Raw genomic sequence first — 20,986 nt, 5'->3', positions numbered from 1 at the left:
ACTGATCTAATTGTTTATTAAGTGGTGCTTTATCAAGTTTGCTTCTTTCTGTCGAAGTGTTGAAGAAGACTGGTGGTTTTCAGTCAGTGAGTCTTCCCAAGTACGCACTCACAAGGCTACCTGAGTAATCCTTTGTAGTTCTCATCTTATGCTTAAGAGTGTCTTAAGCTGAGATTTAGAGTGTCTTTAAAGTTATTGTCTTGAGTAGTTCAGGCCCTAAGAATTTACAAAGTTGCTGATTCTATGCCTCCTGATTGTCTCACATCTAACAGTCTGGTTTTGGCTGTGGAAATGCGACTGTATTGAGTTTGGTTATCTTCTGCTCTTAGAAGGAAAATGATGTCATAGTGCTGATTTTCTTTTTCATGCAGGATGATTATGATAAAGTGCTTCTATGCATTCAGCGAAAACTGAGTCACTCAAGTGATTGTGCCACTGCAAATATGATATACTTTCTCTGAGAAGTAGCAGAGCTGCCTTGTTCCAATAGCGCTGTGATTGTAAATACCTAATCTGGAATTAGGGTTTACTAAATCACTGGGACACAATGCTTATGGATAAGCGGGGATTGTTTTTTCACTCCTTTTACCAAGTTCTTACCCTACAAGGCCTCTGGCACTTCACAGAATCACAGGGATTGGAAGGGACCTCAAAATCACTGAGTCCAATGCCTTGATAAAGCAGGTACCCTACAATAGGTTGCACAGGTAGGGACTTGAATATGTCCTTGTATGAAGATTCCACAACCTCTCTGGGCCACCTGTTCCAATGCTCTGTTACCCCTACCGTAAAGAAACTCTTGGGTGTGTTAGTACAGAACTTCCTATGTACAAGTTCTAGGCCATTATTCCTTGTCCTCGCTACACACCACTGAGAAGAGCCTGGCCTCATCCATTTGCCTTCCACCTCCCTTTAGATATTTATAAACATTTATCACACTCCCTCTCAGTCTTTTTTACTCCAGGCGGAGCAGACCCAGGTGACTCAGCCTTTTCTGATATGGGAGATGTTCCAGGCTTTTAATGTTCTTTGTGGCCCTCTGCTGGATTTCTTCTAGGAGATCCCTCATGTTTCTGAACTTGGGAGCCCAATCTGGACACAGTATTGTAGAATGTAGCCTCACCAGGGCAGAGTAGAGGAAGAGAATCACCTCGCTCAACCTGCTGGCTGCACTCTTTTTTAATGTACCTCATGATACCATTGACCTTCTTGGCCATCTGGCCACACTGCTATCTCATGGCCAACCTGTTATCCACTGGGACCCGCAGATCCTTCTCCACAGAGCTCCTCTCCAGTAGGTCATACCCTCCCTAGGTGCAAGACTCCACACTTGCTCTTGTTAAACCTCATTAGGTTCCTCTCTGCCCAACTCACCCAGTCTGTTCAGGTCTTGTTGAATGATAGCACAGCCTTCAGGTGTGTCAACCACTTCCCCCTGTTTCTGTGGAAATTAAGTGTATACAGGTATTCCCAGAAGGTAGGTTATCCAGTGCTTTGAAATGTTGGTGGTTCTCTGTTTCACTGCTACTGTGAAATAAATTATGAAGGCAGATGAGAGTACTGAGGTGGAGTTGCTAACAATGTGGAAAACTTGATGCATAACATCAACAATTTCCTCAGACCAGAAAGTCTATTTTCTTTTAAAAATCAAGAGCCGGCAATAGATGACTCAACAGCAGCAGACCTTATGCCAAGGGGTTGTCTCTGGAAAAGACAAATGACTCAAATTGCTTTTAACAGCATTCTAGATTTATGATCTCCCATCCTTTTGTTTCTTTATTTGTTTCCATTTTTGCAGATGTATGTTTTTTCACTGGTGTTCTCCAAATCACAGTATTTTGAGTGAGCAATCACTGTGATAAAACTGTTTCCATCATTTGTTTGGTTTGTTGTTTTTTTTTTTTGCAGAGAACCTGCAGCTTTGGAGGATTTGACTTGACGAATCGTTCCCTTCATATTGGAAACAATTCTGACCAAATGGTGAGTATAAGACAAAAAAGCAGAGGCTTGAAATAGCATAAAACGAAATGCGCAATAGAGTTATAATAGACTGAAGTGTAATTTAGGTCCATAATAGCAGTTTGAGAATCCAAGAAAGCAAAGTATCTTCGTTAACCACAGGCTTCCTTAGCTTTGAGAATAACATCTCCGCCCATATCCATGTATGCGTAAGTATTTATATACCGTGTGTGTTAGGGGGCAAGAACAAGTGATCAAAGCACAGATCTGGGAGGCGCCTCTGTGAGCTGTTCCTGTGTCTGACTTCCTCATAGCATCACCTCAGGCAAAACGTATGATCACTATACTCCATTGGTAAAACGTTTTTGAAATAATGAAACCAACTTCATTCAGTGAAGTTCTGCAGATTATTTGGGTAGAAGTCACACGATTCAGATTATTTCTTTTCTCAGTGTATTTAATAGTACTGGAGGAGTAAACCAGGACCCCATTGTTCTGGATGCTGCACAGTTGATCTCAGAAATCTTTGTCTTTAAGAGAGCATTTACGTATAATAAAATAACTCTCTGGAGAATTGATTCCATTTTATGTTACTCGTGTCAATCCCAGTGTTGCTGTTGGTCAATCCATAGCCAAAAATAATACAACAGAAACAAGCCAGAACATTTTATCAAATGAAATTGTCAACATATTTTTTTTCTTTTTGTCCATATATTGTTTTGTTTCTGTTTTAACTTTGGCTCCAGTAGCTTCTTTGTTCACTAAAATAAAACATAAATTTCAGAACATTCTATACACTAGCATTCAATGAGCTGGTTGGGGTTTCTTTTTGGTGGTAGTGATTTGAGGTTTTTGTTTCTTTGCTTTTTGCAGGATTTTTTTTTTTTAATGGATAGTTTTGTTTGATTTTAAAATCATAAATTCCCTTTTCATTGTCCAAAACTGTTAGCGGATATTCATCATTATATTCATCAAGTTTCAACTCAGCAAAACAGTTCAAACATGCACTGATCATCTTTAAACATAGGTAATTTGATCTGTTCATACTGTGTTTTTGATATAGGAAAGTGTGAAGTCTGTAATTTCCCTACTAAAACCAGTGGTGGGACAGGCACGGAGTCCCAGACAAGTGAATGCAGATCAAGGTTGGGTTGGACTTTTTGAAAACATTTTGAAGTCCATTAACCTAAACATCTTGGGTGTGTTGGTTTGTTTGTTGTTTTTTTTTTTTTTTCAAAAAAGGTAAAGCAAGTAGTTGTCCTTAATTTCTGCTGAAAGATGAAAAGTTATCAAACAAGTTACAGTCACAATCAACTTATCAAGGAAAAAATGTTAGGATGTTCATTAATTAGTTGTCAGCTGACCTTCAGATAAACTTTTTGACAGACATCAGTAAAGTAAATAAGTATAGGGTATAAGCATAGGGTGTAAGTATAGGGAGGAAATAGATAACTCATTTATGTAGAATGCAATGTACACTTATTTTAGTGTGTGTTACTTTGTGTATCTAAATTTTCTTCTAAAGGATTAAGTCAGCGACCAAATTCAGATGTCAACCTGACTGCTGCTGATCAGATTTTCATCCTTTGTGCATTGTGATTTTTCTTGCGCCTGTGCCAACGGAAGTGCTGGTAGTAACTCTTAAAGAGATGCCTTGCTGTAGTTCCTGAAATAACATAGAATGAAGTTCTGTGTTTATCATGCTGCCTAGAAAATATGAAAAAGGGCTGAGTCATAAAAATTCTTCAGTGTTAGCTGATCCATGGTAATTCTTTGCCTGCACTTGTGGTGTAAGTAAATACTGGGTATCTTAAGCTAGTTTAGAAAAGGTTAAATACGTTCAAAGCAGCTGGCTTTTGTTGCTATATATGGACCAGCTAATTTAGTTTGGTAGCAACCTGTGTGCATGTCTCAAGAAGGTACTAGTGCCACCTTTTACCAGAAATTGTGGATCTGGTAGTATTTTTGCTTTTTTTTTTTTTTTTTTTTTTTAAATAGTTCACAGTAAAACCATAAAGATGCTCATCAAGAGATGTTAGCTGATTGCCTGTCTGAAAATAGAAGGTGAATTTGAGTAGGCAAATAAAGGTGTCTATGTATGTGTGTATATCTGTATATAAGGGTGTGTGTGTATATATATATATATATATGGCTAGTGTTTCACACATAAATATATCGCCAGTGTCTCAGAAGTACCCCAAGTCCTGTTAAGCTGTAATACTACAATACTGACCCACGTGAGAAAAAAACTGCTATTGGGTGTCCCATCGGTAGGGCTTAGCTTGAAGTTGTTGATTTCTCCTGTCAGATTACCTGCTTACTTGAAACTCAAAGGAATAAAGGCATGCTAACACAGTCACCACCAACTACACAGTGTGTACAGAAAAGGTTACCAGTCAGGCCTTAAGAATAAGGTAGGGCAAACTGTTACAGTACTAGCACAACATCTCAAAAGTGAATTTAAAGCAGTAAGCAAGACGCATCCTGTGTCAGCCTGGGTACCTCTGCTGGATTGTCAAAAAATTATATTTTGTATTTATGGGCATAAATCCTTTTTTATTTTACAGGGCAAGGAAGGCGACTTTGTTTATAAGGAAGTAATCAAATCACCCTCTGCCTCCCGTATATCTCTGGGTAAAAAGGTGAAATCTGTGAAAGAAACCATGAAGAAGAGGATGTCTAAAAAATACAGCAGCTCTCTGTCTGAGCAGGTATGTAAGATCTGCAGTGGATTCTACTTAACAGAAGTGATAATCAATATCGATTACCATGCTTCAAGGTATTACAAGGCATACGTAAAGAAACTTCCAACAAGAGTACGTGCTGTGGCTTGTTCCTATGTTCTCATAAAATCCCTCACTGTGAAATGGCTTCTTACAGAAGCACAACCATGAAAATGCATTTCAGATTTTCATTCAAGTAGCTCATCAGCAGAAGCCTGTGGTTGATGGTGTTACACATCTTGCTCTGTGTTTCCATCTCTTTGTCTATCATCATTATTTATTAGGAGAGCTGGCCAGTGACACGGGGTCAAAGAAATATCTATTAATCTGCAATTTACACCTTAGTTTAAAATCCCAGCGTAACTTCACATTCACAGTGCCTCTGTGCTGTTACAGAGCTGTTCTCCATCATAGCTTGCTCGCTGTAACAGCCTATTAAAACTGATGCACAATGCAGTCAGAAGAGGTATGCCACAGAAGATTTTATTCTTTCATTATAGAATTTTGTCTTAAAGGCAAACCTGAAGTACATTAGTTGTAAATAAGACTTTGAATTTTAGTGGCCTAGAAATAATTGCTGTCTGTTTCTGTAAACATCCCTTTTGATATACTTTGGATTCTTTGTACTGGTGGAGTGTCAAACACTCTCCAGAATTTGTTTAAAACTACTGAAATGTGTAAGTAATAGCTTAGGAAACCATTGAAATGTGTAAGTAAAAGCAGAGCTTTCTCTGGCGGACATTGCCCCCAAGTGGCTTCTTACCAGTTGCTGAATAGCCAGGATTGCTTGCAGTAAGAGGAGCAGAAATGAAAACGGAAATGTCATGCTGCACCAGAGAGAGTGTTTCATGCAAAATACTGTTGGGTATAGAAGGAGCTACAATTAATAAGATTCAGAATAACAACTCCAAACTGCAAAATCTGGAGATGGCATAGTAGGCAGATAGATGACCAGATCTGTGCAAAGCACAGCAACATTTGAATTCCTTTCCCTGTGGGACTGTTAGCCCTACTCATTGATAACGATAGACTGTGCCACAGTTATGGTTACATTTCAGTTATATTAAAAACATTTTGTCTAATGGTATGATTTAAGATGCTTTGGTCAGTCTGACTGGCCTTAAGGTGCCTCTCTTGAAACTCTCCCTAAGGAAGGGATATAGTGGAAAATCAATTTACAGTGGGTTAGCAACACTTGTGCTCTGTAGCTCTCTCCAAGGTTGACTTGACCTCTGAAGTCATATGTTGTGATGACTTTTTTTCTGATGATTGTGCAGCATGCAAATAATAGGTTTCATCTAAACACTTCAGCACATCAACACAAAAAACTTTTCTTGCTTGCAAGTTAAGCTGCTTTTGTTTTCCAGCTTTTTGGCACAGTCATTTTAGAATATTTTCTTTCTGGCATGACTCAAACTATGCCAATATTCCAGACTGCATTCAATGAAAACAAGCAAAAATTGCTCTGGCCACAAGTAATCTGCTGCTTTGCTTTAACTGTGTGTCACAGTGGCTAACAGAATTTCAGGCTAGGAAAGACCGTTTGGATTTTCTGCAATGCTTAACTGAACAAAAATGAAATTGCTTGCCCATTGCATATGTAGCAAAATAATTTCTCTATTTATGCATTTATGTTTATGTGTATTATTTTATGTTATGCATAATCCGCATTTCCTAGTTAGTTTGTGCTTTCCTTGATAAATGAAGAAAAATATCAATTACATGCAAAAATGTACATAGGTCACTGAAAGTAATACCTCCTGTTTATTTCTATGGAAATTGCAACAGGTACAAAGAGCACAATAACACTATCTGATAGAGCAAATTCACAGGTACAAAATGCTATTCTTCAATGTAGTCACCACTATTTGTTATGCATTTTTGCCAACAATGAAGGAGAGTCTGCATACCACAGTCATCAAATCTGCATGGCTATCCAGATCCCAGCTTGTTTTTCACATTACTGTCTCCACTGCTGGAATGCACCACCCACAACCTCCACTGTGTTCACATCCACTGGATGTTTTTCTGCATGGAGGAATTGAGTTCCACACCTTTGCTTCATCAGCACTTCCATGTCAGGTGCCATTGTTTCAGACTGCCCCTCTGCTGCTGTCTGTCACACAGCAACAAAATGTAATGGAATATTGGTGGGGAGCTTCAATGTCTACTGCTGTACCAATGCAATAAAAGAAAAGGCATTGCTTTCAAGGCAGCCTTCATACTTTGCTGGGTGTCTGATTTGTATTGTCTGATTTGTTCGTATTCACCCTTGTAAATAGTCCTGTCTCAGAAAGCTGAATTCAGCTTCAGCTGTTTGCAAGTAGTGCTGCTAAAAACAAACAAACAAACAAAAAAAGAGTTTTTAAAGCTTTGAATTTAGAGTTTTGTGTATTATTTCTTTCTACTTAGAGTTCTAGCCTTTTCAGTCTGCTGTGCTTGCCATCGTGCCTAATAAAGTAGGGTGTCTGCCACAGCTGAATACCACTAATTAAGTTGATAAATGTAAAGGCTTTCTTCCTGTCTGGTAAAGAGCAGGAAAATACAAGAAGTTCCTAAATGTGAATGAGCAGCTCCTGTCAGTGCTAATGTTCCTTTATCAAACAAAATGGTTCAACGCTTTTCAGGAGTCAAGCCCTGGAGTCATACCAGGTTCTCCACAGTCGCCGCCGCCAGACACTGACTCCCTGGACAAACCCAAGCTGAAAGCTGGTGGCTCAGTCGAGAGCCTGAGGAGTTCCTTAAGTGGTCAGAGCTCAATGAGTAAGTTCTGTTGTAACTGCGTTGCTTCATTTCTGTGGTTGCAAGGAGCAGAGACCTCCACAGTAAACAGAATCAGAGAAGAGCGAAGGAGGGGCAGTGGTTATAAGTAAAAAACAAACCAACAACAAAACAAACCAACAAACAAAAAGTGTTAATCACTAAGATTTTACAAAGGGCTATAAGCTAACCAGTGCAGAGACTGTTTTTGCTCTGCATTTATACAGAGCCCTGGAAAGGTGAAATGCTCCTTTCTGGCTTCATCTGCAGGGTCCTGCTGTTGTAATACAGCTGGTTTAAGTGAGAGCTAGAGCCATTCGCCTGTAACAGTGCAGTCAGAGTGCTTTTTCCATTCCAGATAAAAGGTCACTAGAGGACAGGCATATCTTTACGCTAGACTTCTCCTGAGAACTCCTGCTGGGCGTTTTTGTTTTTGTTTTGCATTTCCCTCTAGAGAGACGTTATGGTTTTCTCATTAACTAGATAGATAAGTATTACTTAAAACCTCTCTGGTTAAGATTGTCTCTAGCGTAACACGGAATTCAGGCAGGATGCAGATGGGGTGAATTTGCTTCTGTGAATTAGTAATAGAAGCCAAGAGCATACTGAGGAAAAACACTAAAGAGAAAGCTCGATTTTTAAATTAACTGAAAGTGTATTCTGAAAATAATCTTTTTGACATCAGTACAAAGTGTTGCCAGAAAACTGGCCATAAAGGGTGTTCTGGAACCTTCAGACAGAATTAAAAGCTCACATCAGTATGTTGTTGTTGTTGTTGTTGTTTTTTTAATGGACAAAACTTTGCAGAAAGATGATACTGCCTGTGGTGTACTACAGATGAGATAGTAGTTAATCAGCTCCTCAGTTAAATATCAAGGAGGTGAATTTGGGAAAACAGAAGTACAAAGTAGATTAATTCCCATCACAGGTATGTCTAAGAAATAACATTTAAGGAGTTTTAACTTCCATGACATTTTCTAGAAAAAAAATTCACATTTCCTAGGAAGCTCTGACTGCTCTTTCCAACTTGTCTCTGTTAATGAATTTTCTTAACGAAGAGATTCTTCTGGTGTGTTCTGATAATGTCTGTCACTCACATGTGCTTAGGTGGTCAGACAGTCAGTACAACAGATTCCTCAACCAGCAACAGGGAGAGCGTGAAATCAGAAGATGGGGATGATGAAGAACCACCTTACAGAGGACCTTTCTGTGGAAGAGCCAGGGTTCACACTGATTTTACTCCAAGTCCTTATGATACAGACTCTCTGAAGCTCAAGGTACCAGCTGTGTTTGTTTTTAAGGGATCATATGTTTATTCAGGCAAAGCTCTTTCTTTAAGAATTTTTTGTGAGAACTGTACAATTCTTTCTCTTCTAATGAGGCTACATTTGGGGTTTTTTAAGCTTCTTAACTCATTCATTAAAGAGTTGCTCGAATTACAGCAAAATGTTGCAGAATGTACTAAGATTTCCACACAAGTTGGCAGCTTTGGTTTCTGGGGAAAAATATATGTAATTCACATTAATTTGTCTTTCGCAAGACTTTTCTTTGAAACACTGGAAACATACTTTTCTTCTGCAATGGACTAGTCAATCAGTAGAACTATTTTCAAAATCAGTGGAAGAAATGTGGTTGTACCTATGTAGTGTCCTTCAGAGACATCTCAAATAATGAATTTCAACCATGAGCTGTAATGACACTTGTGCAAGATTTGTGTCCTTACTGAGTGGTCCTTACTTACCACACTGAGTGGTCTGAGACTGTTCTTATTTGCACCAGTTTGAGGCAGTTGCACCACATAGAGACATCTGTACAAGTGGGTTACTGAATCTGGAGAGTTGTGGTCCATTCCAGGTTCTACTGTTGACTTGCTCTATGATCCTAGTCATGTCACCTAATTCCCTTTTGTCACTGTTCCCTCTGTGGATAGAATGTAAGTAAGTGGGATATCCTTGCAAAAGATCTGATAAAGCTTTTGAAAACTGAAGAATTTTTTCCCTGCTGTGTACTGTGCTTTGCCCATTCTGTATACATTAAAAACTAAGGGAAAGTGGTGGGTTTGCCTGAACATCCATCACAGAACGTGCCTCGTTGACTTTCTTGCATCTTTGGTCTGCAGAAAGGTGATATCATTGACATCATCAGCAAACCCCCCATGGGCACTTGGATGGGCCTATTGAACAACAAAGTTGGCACTTTCAAATTTATCTATGTGGATGTGTTAAATGAAGAGGAGGAGAAGCCGAAGCGGCCCACCAGGAGACGCCGAAAAAGCAGACCACCCCAACCCAAGTCAGTTGAGGATCTCTTGGATCGCATCAACTTAAAGGTCTGCATTTTCTCTCTGTTTACCCTTGAGTTTTGCTTGTGGGATGAGCCACACTTCTGGATTTGTTAGTTTTGAAGTTGTTCATCAGATTCATAATGTGAACGCGACCCTACTTAAGAGTCAGATCTTAGCTACAAAATGAAAATAGCTAAGGCCAAGCAAAACTCCCATCAGGCTTGATGAAGAGCTGCTGGCTTGTAAGATGTCTGCAGGTTGTATGTGCCAGGGAGCACACTGTAGTTGTAAGTCCAGATGTAGTATGGCTAAAAGCTAACATTCTTCAAAAGCAGAACCGTAGTTACCCTGTTAAAGAGCAGGTTATTTTCCACGACCTAATTCAGGGGGCTGGAAATAAATGAATGTGGCCTAGGGTTAATATGTTGTAGAGTGCTTGTACAGAGCTGTGCTATCTGTGCATCTGAGTAGTGTGCTGCCCAGGCCAGATAATGCAATACATTCCGAATACAAAAACATTCTGGTCTGGCACAGCTACTTTCCTGAACTTTGAGCAATTTTTATACAAGCTGCAATCCTATAAATTTGCTGTTACAGAGTATTTTCCATTTGTGAAATTACTGAATTTTTATTATTATTTTAATTTTTGCTGATTGTGAAAATCTCCCCTAATACTTTTATTGCCAAAGTAAGTTGAATCTTGCCTAGCAGTTAATTTTTCTGTTCTACCTTTTTCATCTTATATAGGAGCACATGCCCACTTTCCTGTTCAATGGTTATGAAGATCTGGATACATTCAAGCTTTTAGAAGAAGAGGATTTGGATGAACTGAACATCCGAGATCCTGAGCACAGAGCAGTTCTCCTCACAGCTGTGGAACATCTACAGGAGTATGACAGTACGTGGGATGTTTGAGGTTTTCAGTTTCACTGGAGCTCTACCAGCTTAGAAACCCTTACAGCAGAGAACTTGTTCCCAGATTTTGACATTTTTATCCTAATCTAGTTATTTCCAGGGTCTTCCTGGATAACAACATTTAGATTTTTGAGGAATGACTGAAGACTTGTATTTGTTCTGCCAGAATTCTTTGTTTATGTAAGCCTTGCATACCCAGATTATTCAAATGATGTCAAATTACATCACCTGTACGTTGGAACGCTGATGTTCAAGAATAAATCTTGACCTAGCTTACTGTGAGTAGGAAGCTGAGGCAAGGCAAATAGTGAAGAAGAGACTTCTAGCTAGAGAAAGAGATTAAGGTTATCAAGGGTGGGAAAAACATCAAAGCCTAGAATTCTGCAGAGAAGGATAATGTGATTTAAACTTTGTCTTGTTTTATCTGCATATGCATATAATTCTTGTCCTGTCTGATTTGCAAGATTACACAGGTAGCCATAAGTTGCTCATGCAACAATACAGTGATTTTCAAATGGAGAAAAGATTGGTCAGGTGCAAAGAGTGAAAGGCAGTGGTCCAACTGTTTAATATGCAGCAGTGCAATTCTGCCTGTAGTGCAGATGGTCTCAGGCAAGTTGTAAAGGTAAAGGAACGCAGAGTAAGCCCTGACAGTTAAACTGGGTAGGATCATCCCTGCACAGGAGGAAGCAGGTTGCTGTCTGTGTTGTAGCCAAAGGTCATGGTACAGTAGAATCATTTATTTAAAAAGCAAGTCTTGCTTGAGACAGAAATGCAGGCGCATTCAGTACCTAGTTGAAGCAAGCTAAGATATACTGAATTTCCTCTCCATCCGTAAATACTGGCAGAAATGTAGTATCCCAGAAATCAGAATCAGTGCAATGAATTCTGGAAGTACTTTCTCCACTGCTTCCGTGGAAAATCCTGTCTTTTAGCTGAAACTGCCATAATAACAATTTAAACAGTTGCTTATTAAGTGGGAAATAATTCTGTTGTAAAGAGATTAGTGGTCACTGTCTCTGGATAGTGCTTTGTGGCCCAAATTGTTGCCAGCATGTAGTTTGTTTCTTTGTTTGATGAGAGGCATCCAGACTTTCTACGCCTTTTGCCACACGTTAGTAAAACAGCAACTGCAGAATTGGGTTCTTTTCATTAGAATCAAAGGAGCTTTTTGCCACCTAATGTGAGTTTCTTTTTAACATTTTCAGATTTGTTTAAAATGTTCACTTCTCAGAAGTAATCATTTTTTTACTCACCTTCAATTTTGTTTTGAAAACCTGAACTATTTGATGTGGTGGCTGAAAAGAATGAATTCCAACTCCAAGTCAGGATGATGAGCAGAAAGAGTGGAAGCCTGACTGCTGGAACCTGGGAGGAGCAGAAGCACTTCTTTTTACTCCATAATTACCATTCATTTGCTTAGAATAGAAATCAAAATAATAATTTTTTATTATTTTTTTTTTTCGGGACAGGGTGGGGCAGAGAATGTAACATAAACATAAAGTTTGTATCCTCAACTCCAGATTTAGTCCCTTTACAAAGCATGGTTTCCAACTGAATGCAGTGAATGAATTCCCAGAATCCAGTCTAAACAGCCTAGGCTGGATCAGACTTGAGTGCTGCCTTCCTGACCAAGGAAGGAGGGAATTTTTTACAACCAGTCTCTCATTTGTCCCTTCCCCATTCCTTAGGGGGCATTATGTAACTTTGCCAGACTTATTCCTGATCTTTCTTCTTGGTTCCTTCAGCAAAATAGGTCAGGGTTGGGATTTATTTATTTTTAAGTAAATCATTCTCCATCACACTTCTTGCTTTTGTTTTGAAGAAACTTTGACACCATAGGGTGCATAGCAGTTGAGGCGTATTAAAAAGAGCACGGCCAGTGGGTTGTGAGAGGCTATCTGCCCTGTTTACTCTGCCCTGATGAGGCCACATCTGGAGTACTGGGCTCAGATAAAGACAGGGAACTTCTAGAGAGAGTCCAGCGGAGGGCCAAGAAGATGATAAGGGGCCTAAAGCGTCTCCCTTGTGAGGAAGAGCTTACAGCTCTGGGTCAGTTCAGCTTGGACAGGAGACTGAGAGGGGATCTTACCAATACTTATTAAATATCTAAAGGGTGGGAATCAAACGTACAGGGCCATGCTCTTTTCAGCAGTGCCCAGAGACAGAACAAACCAACGGGCACAAACTGGAACATAGGAAGTTCCACAGAAGCATACAGAAAAGCTTATTTGAGAGTGACAGAGCTCTGGAACAGGCTGCCCAGAGAGATTTTGGAGTCTCCTTCTCTGGAGGTATTCTAAATCCATCTCGATACTTTTCTATGCAACATACTGTAGGAAACCTGCTTTAGCAAGGGATTGGACTAGGTGATCACCAGAGATCTCTTCCAATCCCTCCAATTCTGTGTTCATTTTAAATGGATTTTGGTGTTTTTAAGTTGTAGGACTTGTACTCAGAGCAGCTAAGGGGCACACACAGCTGTTATTGCTTTCATTCATTGTGTGCAGCGCTGCCCTCTGAAACTTAAGTAGAGGCTGTTTGGGATGAATGCCTGAGACAATGTTTATCCCTTTGTGATGGCTGTTACTAATGCTCACTCTTTCCTTACAATCTGATCTGTTATAGTTGTTCTAACAGTGAAAATAATATTAGAAACAAAAAGTTGAGAAGTTCAGTCTCTGTTTGCCTCTATTTTCACCACGTTCTCATTTCCTCTAGGTAACAGCGACCAGTCAGGATCTCAGGAGAAACTTCTCATTGAAGGTCAAGGCCTAGCTGGATGCTCTCCTCGGGATTCTGGCTGCTATGAAAGCAGTGAAAACCTGGAGAATGGTATTAATGATAGCAACAAGCCTTACAATCCTCATAGGCTGTTTTCAGTAGATAAATTCTTATTCTTTTTGCTCCAGTTCCTAGCTTATGACTTCATGCTTGAGTTTCTCCCTTACTCTGGCTGCCTCTTTCCCTCTTCATTGGGGCCATTGGTTTTCATTTCTGTCGTTTCTAATGTATTTGTTTGCACTGATAGATAACAAATCACGTTTCACAAATCATTTTCTATTTTTTTGTGATCTTAAAACAAGAGATGCTGTCTCTGCCATTTCTGACTTCTTCATTCTTTACCAGAGCCCCGTGCAGCCATGCCTCATGAGGCTTGCTCTGCTTAGCCTTGCTAAGGGACCACTGGCAATGGAAAAATCTTTGAGCTACACTATGCTTAGGAGAATTTCTTCTAAACCTATACAAAAGCAGTTCATAAGAAACGTGCTGTGGTTTAGGCTGTTTGTTATTGTGATTTTTATAATTTACTCAGGTTACACATTGCATTCTCATCTGATAAGAGAACAGCTGCACAAATTTAGGACTATTTAGTGTATGAATGAGTGGTTAGCAAGTTAAATAATTGAGAAGTTGGTGAGAAAATGAACGACAATAAAGGAAGAACTTCTTATGCTGTCAATTTAACTTACCTTGTCTTTCATCCTTGGAAGGTGATGCACTGAAAATTACTGAGACACTTGATAATACTGATTCCTTTCTGTGATTATTATGTTTACTTGAGGAGTGGCACAGTCAATACAAATACTTGACTAAGGATGAAATATTAAAAGAGATGAAATCAGTTTGGGTTACACTTGTGTTTGGCATTATCAATCTAAGCTTTTGAGCACTGGTTTGGCCTCAGACAGCCTGGTTTCATCACTAACATGAACAACAAATATAAAAAAGAAACTAAGAACAAAATAAACAGAGACACTGTGTGCTCCCTTTGGTAGCCATTTCTCACATTTAAAGTAAGAGCTGAAGATCTTTCATTTACCATAGGCATTTTCTGTCAGTCTTCCACTCAGAGGTAATTGTTTATTGAAGAACATTGCAATTTGCTTTGAAGCTGTGTGCCTGAAATTAGCAGTGCACTAAATTCCTGAAAGCAGAGGGAATTTTTTGTTAACATGAATTCTCATGCAGCAGGCATACTGAAATGTAATCATAGCTACATATATGGCATGTGACAATTTTCTTTCCTTTTTATCTCTAGCTGCCATCAAAATGGTAGCTACAGCACTGACATTAAATTGCTGCCTGTATATTTTCCTTATTTTAACAATATAATAAATCTTTAGAAAGCAATTGTTACTGCCTTTCTGCTTAGATACTTACTCTTACATTTAACCTATAATTTCTATCTGAGTTTTGCAGAGTGTGAAATGCTTCTAATGGCTTTTATATTGCTTTTCATCTATGGCTTTCTGTATGGTTTTGCTCAAAAATGTTTTTAGTAATTGTTTTGAAAAACATGATGAAAAGAATATTTGGTATGGGATTCATTCAAATATTTTGTCACAGATGGTTAATCTGGCATGTACTCCACCTTCTTTGCAAAGCTCATAGACCATAAGTGCTTACATGTATTTTGTTTTCAAATTAATTGGATGCTCATCTATTAAAACATAATAATTTGTCTAGGATAAACACTGTGATGTGTAGATTGGCAATAATAAAGTGCTTTTCATAAAGAGGAAAAAGAAATGCATTGTGAGAAGAAATTGATCTTCACGTTTCCTGGAGAATTGTTTTACATAATGTTTTAGTGAGTAGCGCCCTGTTCTGGGCTGACGTTGTACCTTTTGGCATCAGTTCAGTCATTCATCTCACCTTAATGTGTGGATTAAAAATGGTTTGCCATATAGTGGTTTGCTGGCAGTGGTACAGGTGTAATTCATCTAGGTACTTCTCTGGACCTTGATGCAGAAATACTTAGGGCAATATTGTGATTTTATTCCAATTTGCAGAGAGCAAGGAACATAATTTTTGTGACCTATTCAGTTCTAGACAGGAAGAAAATAAGAGCAGAAGGCAACTATGTAGGATCATATCATCAGTCTATTTAGATCAGTTTTCAGTTCAAAAAGAGGCACAGAGAGAGCTCTCCTTTAGACTGTGCTACAGTGCAGTTATTGGGCTTCTCGTACATACAAGTGTTGTCTGTCCAAGACACATTTGGGAATCTTATCAGAAATCTACTTCTTTCAGGAATCAACCAAAGCAGGTATCAAGGAGGACGACAGTGTAAGTGGTATCTGAGGCTTCCTAAGGCACTTTTGGAGAATTAATCACTTAGGAACTTAAAGACTCCCTGAATTTTGTACAGTTCACTGCGTTCCATTTTCCTTAATCTGTTTTTTATGAAAATCCCTTGTCTTCCTTAGAGTCTCCATACCTAACAGTGTCTGTGTATAGACCTCATGCTCCTCAAGTCATCTGTTTTCTAGTCTAAATCCTGTTAATTATTCATTACATATCGGATCTCTGGTCATGCATCCTTTTTGAACCTTTTCCTGTTGCAGTGCAGTTTTGTAAGGAGGGAAGGGGTTTAAAGACAATGGCAATTTCATATGCAGGGAGCTGAAGAGGCAAACAAACCATGACTTTATTAGGTAGGATTTGTTCAGGAACTGAAGCCAGATTACTGTAGTGCCAGCTGGGCATCTAAAGTACTTACGTGTTCAGTGTTAATTAATCAGAAAAGGAAGCAACAGAAAAGGTGGCCTAATACAGTGTGTTTTCCTACTAGTTTGTATTAATTAAAAAAGTTCTGAGTCTGGGATTGTTTCTTGCACCATCATCCTCATTGTGTCAGTAGAGCTGTTTGAAATGTACACAGAAATATAGGGCAAAAAGAAGTTAATAAAATCTAGGCTGTATACAGGCCATTGCAGGTATGCTGTGTATGGCTTTGTGTACTTAATTCCCCGAGGGTAATCTGCACTGAAGATGACTGAAGAAAACACTGAAAATTGTTTCTGTAGCTCCAGTACCTGTGGAAATACTCTCAAAGATTATTTCCTTTCTTCTGAGGCAGATGATGACAGCGAATTGAAAGATTTGTTCTCTGTATTCTAACAGTGTGAGCTATTAGTGAGGCGCTTTATCTGACAAAAACTGCAGCATAATGCTACACAAAAGGGTGAAGTACACTTGTAGCTCGATCTGAACCTGAAAACTGTACAAACTTTTCATTAATTTGGGGTAAGGACCACCGTTATTATTTTAGTTCTAACCCTGGCTCCTATGCCCTTCTGCACGTATTTAAGTCAGAGATGCTCCTGTGGCTGACAGCACTGTGAATGGCATCAGTCTGACAGTATCAGGGAATCGTAGGAATGAATTGCTAGCAAAAATGCTGACATTAAAAATGTGTATAGAACTTTAATAGCTGTACACGTTAACTCTTGTAGTTTGGGATTTTTTTTGTTTTACAAGATATGAAGGGAATGTTACATTTGACATTTGTTAATATACATCCCCACCTTATGAAAACAAAAATATAATTAAAAGTCTGTTTGATTACCTACCTTTCTTAATTTCTCAGGAGCATGTCAGGTGGGAGGATGGAATAGCTAGAAGAAGAGAAATCAAGAGGTCCTACTTCTATTGCTCATGGCTTAAATATGCATACTCAGAATTACATTCTGAACCCCTGCTTTGTGATTCTGTGAATTGCTGCAGAAGTTAGGCTTGTAATAGAAAACGAGAGTAACGGAGGAAACACTCCTTTCCTTACTCACTACCTATTGACATTTGTTTCTGGGGCACTGTTGCATTCCCTCCTACTACAGGGCACTAATGTTACAAAGTAATGTTTCTTAAACATGTCTTCTGTGTTTGGAAGCTACTCTCAGAAGGCAGCGATCTCATGCTGCAGAAAGGCACAGGTAGATAAGCCTTTCTACTGCTTCTCTAAGTTACCTGTACACATGGTAGTAGTAGAGGAACCAACTCAGTGTGTAATATGTCTTTATTAGCATTTTGAGGGAAATGATGATATTTACCTGCAGTTGAACTATGGGCTGTACAGCTTCTGAGAGAGGAGTTCTTGTAAGCTTGTATTCACCACTGTTGGCACATACTGGTTTTACACAGAATAACCTTGCTGGCGTACCAGCAAATGTGGCCAACTCCCTTTTGAGAGGGAATATTTCCTTATTTCTCTTTAGTAAAGGAAATTCAGGTTACTTCTAGTTTTCTGAATGCTTTGGTTTTAAACTCCTTGAGCAGAGGAAAAAGCAAGCTCTTTCCCTTTTTAGCTTAACCATGTATTTCCTTTCTATAAAAGGAGTTTTGGGGATAGGATATTCTTAAGTTAGACTTACGTATGTTAGCATTCGTATTCGAAGAAAGTAATGTATGTTATTCAAAAACAAAGCATTAAGCTTCTTTGGGATGAAGTTTTGGAGGCAAACTGCATGAAAGGAAAGCATATGTTGGTCAAAAGTACACAAGATAAATTTAATTTGAATTAAGCTCGCAAAAGTTCTCAGATCTAAAGAAGTAAATGACCCATTAATTGCCATTATGGGATTGTGATAGCATTTAGACTAAGCTTCTGCCACACACATTCTGGAAAAAGAAGTTCCAAGCTTTAGCTATCTGTCATTATTTTAGAAAGTTTATTGTAGGTGAGGAAAAGTGTCCTTGTCACTAGAAGAAAATAATTGTTCAGGATGTGCTGTCGTCCTGAGGGGCTGTCTGCTTTGAGACAAACTGACTTCTTGTGAAAGGTATATATTTATGCAGCATTGGAGAAGTGACCTTATATTTCATACTCATGAATACAGTAATGAGATCTGAATTTTTCTATCAAGCAGATTTGATAGAATCACTGTTTAAAAGTGATGGTGCATATCTCATAAAAAATATGGAGTAAAGCTTACAAAGGACATGTGGTTTGTATTGGTTCAAGTCCTCTCATCTTCAGTGATAAAATAGCACATCATGCTTCTGAGACCTTCCATTCTGAGAAGGCATGTGAAATGAGAACAATGCTAAGATTAGTCACTCTAGAAGCTTTCTTTTGTAACTGTTCTCTGTCTCATAGTACAGTATTTTTTCCATAAAACTTTTGTGGCTAAAAGCAACTTCACAGAGGGATTGTTGCAACACCAGTATTCCCAATACCTTACTGCTTTCTGATTTGCCACTGAAAGTAGTTTGTTGTTTACTTAAAAGATGAAATAACACTGCTTGCAAGCTATGTAATTAAAACAAATAAATGTGGTTGTTTTTTTTTTTAAAGCATTCCTGAGCAATCTAGCAAACTTAATTGGGCAACAAACATAATTATCACCATCCTACATGAATTAGAAAAGTGGAGAAGAACAATAGATCAATGGAGTTATTTCTGCATGGGGTCAATCTTGTTAATATATCAAGCATAGAATATCAGGTCTAGCTACAGGATAATTTTTCATTGGAAGAATGGAAGGGATAGTAATTATTTTAAATATGTTTTCCTCACTTGATGGTAATTATCAGTTCTTCATTAGTAAAGCTAACACTCAGAAATCCATATGCTTAAAATGGTACTGAGTTCTCATACGTTCAGAGTGAACAAAAGCCAGTGAATCATTGTGTTTCGGAGTTGTTTAGAATTGATCCACTATTAGTACACAGTAGATGTTTTTAATGATGGATTGTGATCTGTTCGCTTCTAGGTAAGACCCGAAGAGCCTGTCTTCTCCCCTCAAAATCATCAAGTGAGCATAGCTTTAAAGACTTCAGCAGACACCAGCTATCAAATTATCCTACACTGCCACTGACCAAGTCAATAGAAACTCTACGTCAAGGAGAAAAAGAAGGCCGGCTGAGCTGTGCGCATCGTGCTCTGAAGAGCTCTGTCAGTCCCCCAGCTGTTATGGGTCTGAAGAAGAACCGTAGAAGTTTACCAGTTGCTGTCTGTCGGAGCTATGAAACTCTGGATGGCCCCCAGAGTGTGGATGTATGGCCAAGATCTCAATCCCTGGATGATCTCCAGGGAGATTCCAATACTAATCTACAAGACAGTAGCAAGAAAGATTATTTTGCTCAGGATTCGCTGGATACAGCAGAAAAGGCAACTGGATCTGCCCTGCCACCTCAGTCGTGTGGGGGCAGTTGTATGGTCGACAACTTGATGCCTAAGCAGGGTAAAGCAGCTGCCCGTTCTCAGAAGGGTAGAGGTAAGGAGCTGGAGTGCTCTGTAATGAAGAGTGCAGTTGGGAAACCTTTTCCGCTCCCTGTGAAACACTGTGAAGCTCAGGCTGCCTTGGTGACACATTCTGCAACAAGGACACCTCTGGAAATACAGAGTAAGGGCTTTCATGACCTTGCACGGGCTGACTATGCTCCGGTCCTCAAGGGAGGTCTAGAAGCTGAGCAAAAAGGCACAAATGAGACAAGAATGCAACCAAAAAATCCCTCTCAGCCACCACCTGTTCCTGCCAAAAAATGCCGAGAACGCCTTACTAATGGATTATATCATCCTCCCATGACCCCCAGTGGGAACAATTCAAGTCAAGAAGCACCATGTTTGCCAGTAAAAAAGAGCAGTGCATCCACTCCCACTGATTTTCATGGAGTCCATAGGACATCTGAACAGGAACCCAGTACCCCTCCTAGCTCACTGCCACCTTGGCTGTTGGAGCAACCAGAGACTAAAAGTGTTCAGCAGCACATGATAAAGCTAGGGCCTGCTTCAGCAAGGAAAGTCTCTTGTAGCAGGGGAATGGATCTGGAAATGGTAATAGAAAACAAGTTGCAGTCTGAAGGCATCGATCTTACTGAAGAACCATACTCAGACAAGGTAAGTGGAGCACATTGCCTCAATGTTTTCTACCAGTGTTGCAAGGGCTAATCTTTCATTTATCGTATCTGTCATATTTTTGTGAGTAACCAGCCTGCATTAACTACAAATCATTAAGACACAGGATATTCTATAACTATGCCTAACTTTACTATCAGGCCTTATGTTTGAAGTAACCATTTAGATGTGCTGTAGAGAGACTGAGACATCCCAGGCAAACCTTGAGCCTTTTTTCAGGCCACCAGTACCATGGTGGCACCGAGTGTGAAAACATCTCTTTTGTTGCTACTGTAGGGAAGTGGAGCTGAAGAAGAAAGTCATGCAGATGTTATGTTTTCAAGAAAATATAAGTTGATAGCATAGTGATGAGGACATACTCATGAGGACATGATGGGAAGGAGGGAGTTCTAACTCCCAGTCCTTCGAGGATTGCTTTTTCGGTTTTCTTGGAAGAGTCACTGGCTAAAATGCATGAGCAGTGTTGGAAAGGAGAACAGAACACAGCAGTATTCCCATATCCCAGGAGAAGTATCCTTGTCAGTAAATGAGGCTCATTTATTTCTTGTTTTTCTGGACCATCCTCTCATGTACCCTACAAAAGCGGAATTGAGCCAGCAGCAGACTCGCATTAATTTTATGCTTCTAACCCCTTCCAGAAACTCAGCCAAATTTTGACATGTCACACATCACATGCCACATATCACATGCCACAAGGGAGAA

At 39.3% G+C, this 20,986-nt stretch overlaps 1 protein-coding gene across 5 annotated transcripts in view; it reads left to right on the top strand.

Annotated features, from left to right (window-relative positions):
* Positions 1-20,986, top strand: part of LOC128079897 (SAM and SH3 domain-containing protein 1-like) — a 518,613-nt gene that overhangs the window by 492,006 nt on the left and 5,621 nt on the right. For all 5 annotated transcript variants that reach the window (XM_052681584.1, XM_052681574.1, XM_052681593.1 and 2 more), the window contains 8 exons: positions 1,909-1,980; positions 4,527-4,670; positions 7,310-7,445; positions 8,550-8,719; positions 9,562-9,771; positions 10,474-10,624; positions 13,363-13,476; positions 19,140-20,266. In XM_052681584.1, coding sequence (XP_052537544.1) covers positions 1,909-1,980; positions 4,527-4,670; positions 7,310-7,445; positions 8,550-8,719; positions 9,562-9,771; positions 10,474-10,624; positions 13,363-13,476; positions 19,140-20,266 — 2,124 coding nt within the window. The remainder of the gene's footprint in view (positions 1-1,908; positions 1,981-4,526; positions 4,671-7,309; positions 7,446-8,549; positions 8,720-9,561; positions 9,772-10,473; positions 10,625-13,362; positions 13,477-19,139; positions 20,267-20,986) is intronic.

This window comes from Tympanuchus pallidicinctus, unplaced genomic scaffold (genome assembly GCF_026119805.1).
Source record: "Tympanuchus pallidicinctus isolate F22 unplaced genomic scaffold, pur_lepc_1.0 scaffold1, whole genome shotgun sequence".
Lineage (NCBI taxonomy): Eukaryota > Metazoa > Chordata > Aves > Galliformes > Phasianidae > Tympanuchus > Tympanuchus pallidicinctus.
Note: the sequence above shows the minus strand (reverse complement) of the source record. Positions and strands in the feature narration are given on the sequence as shown.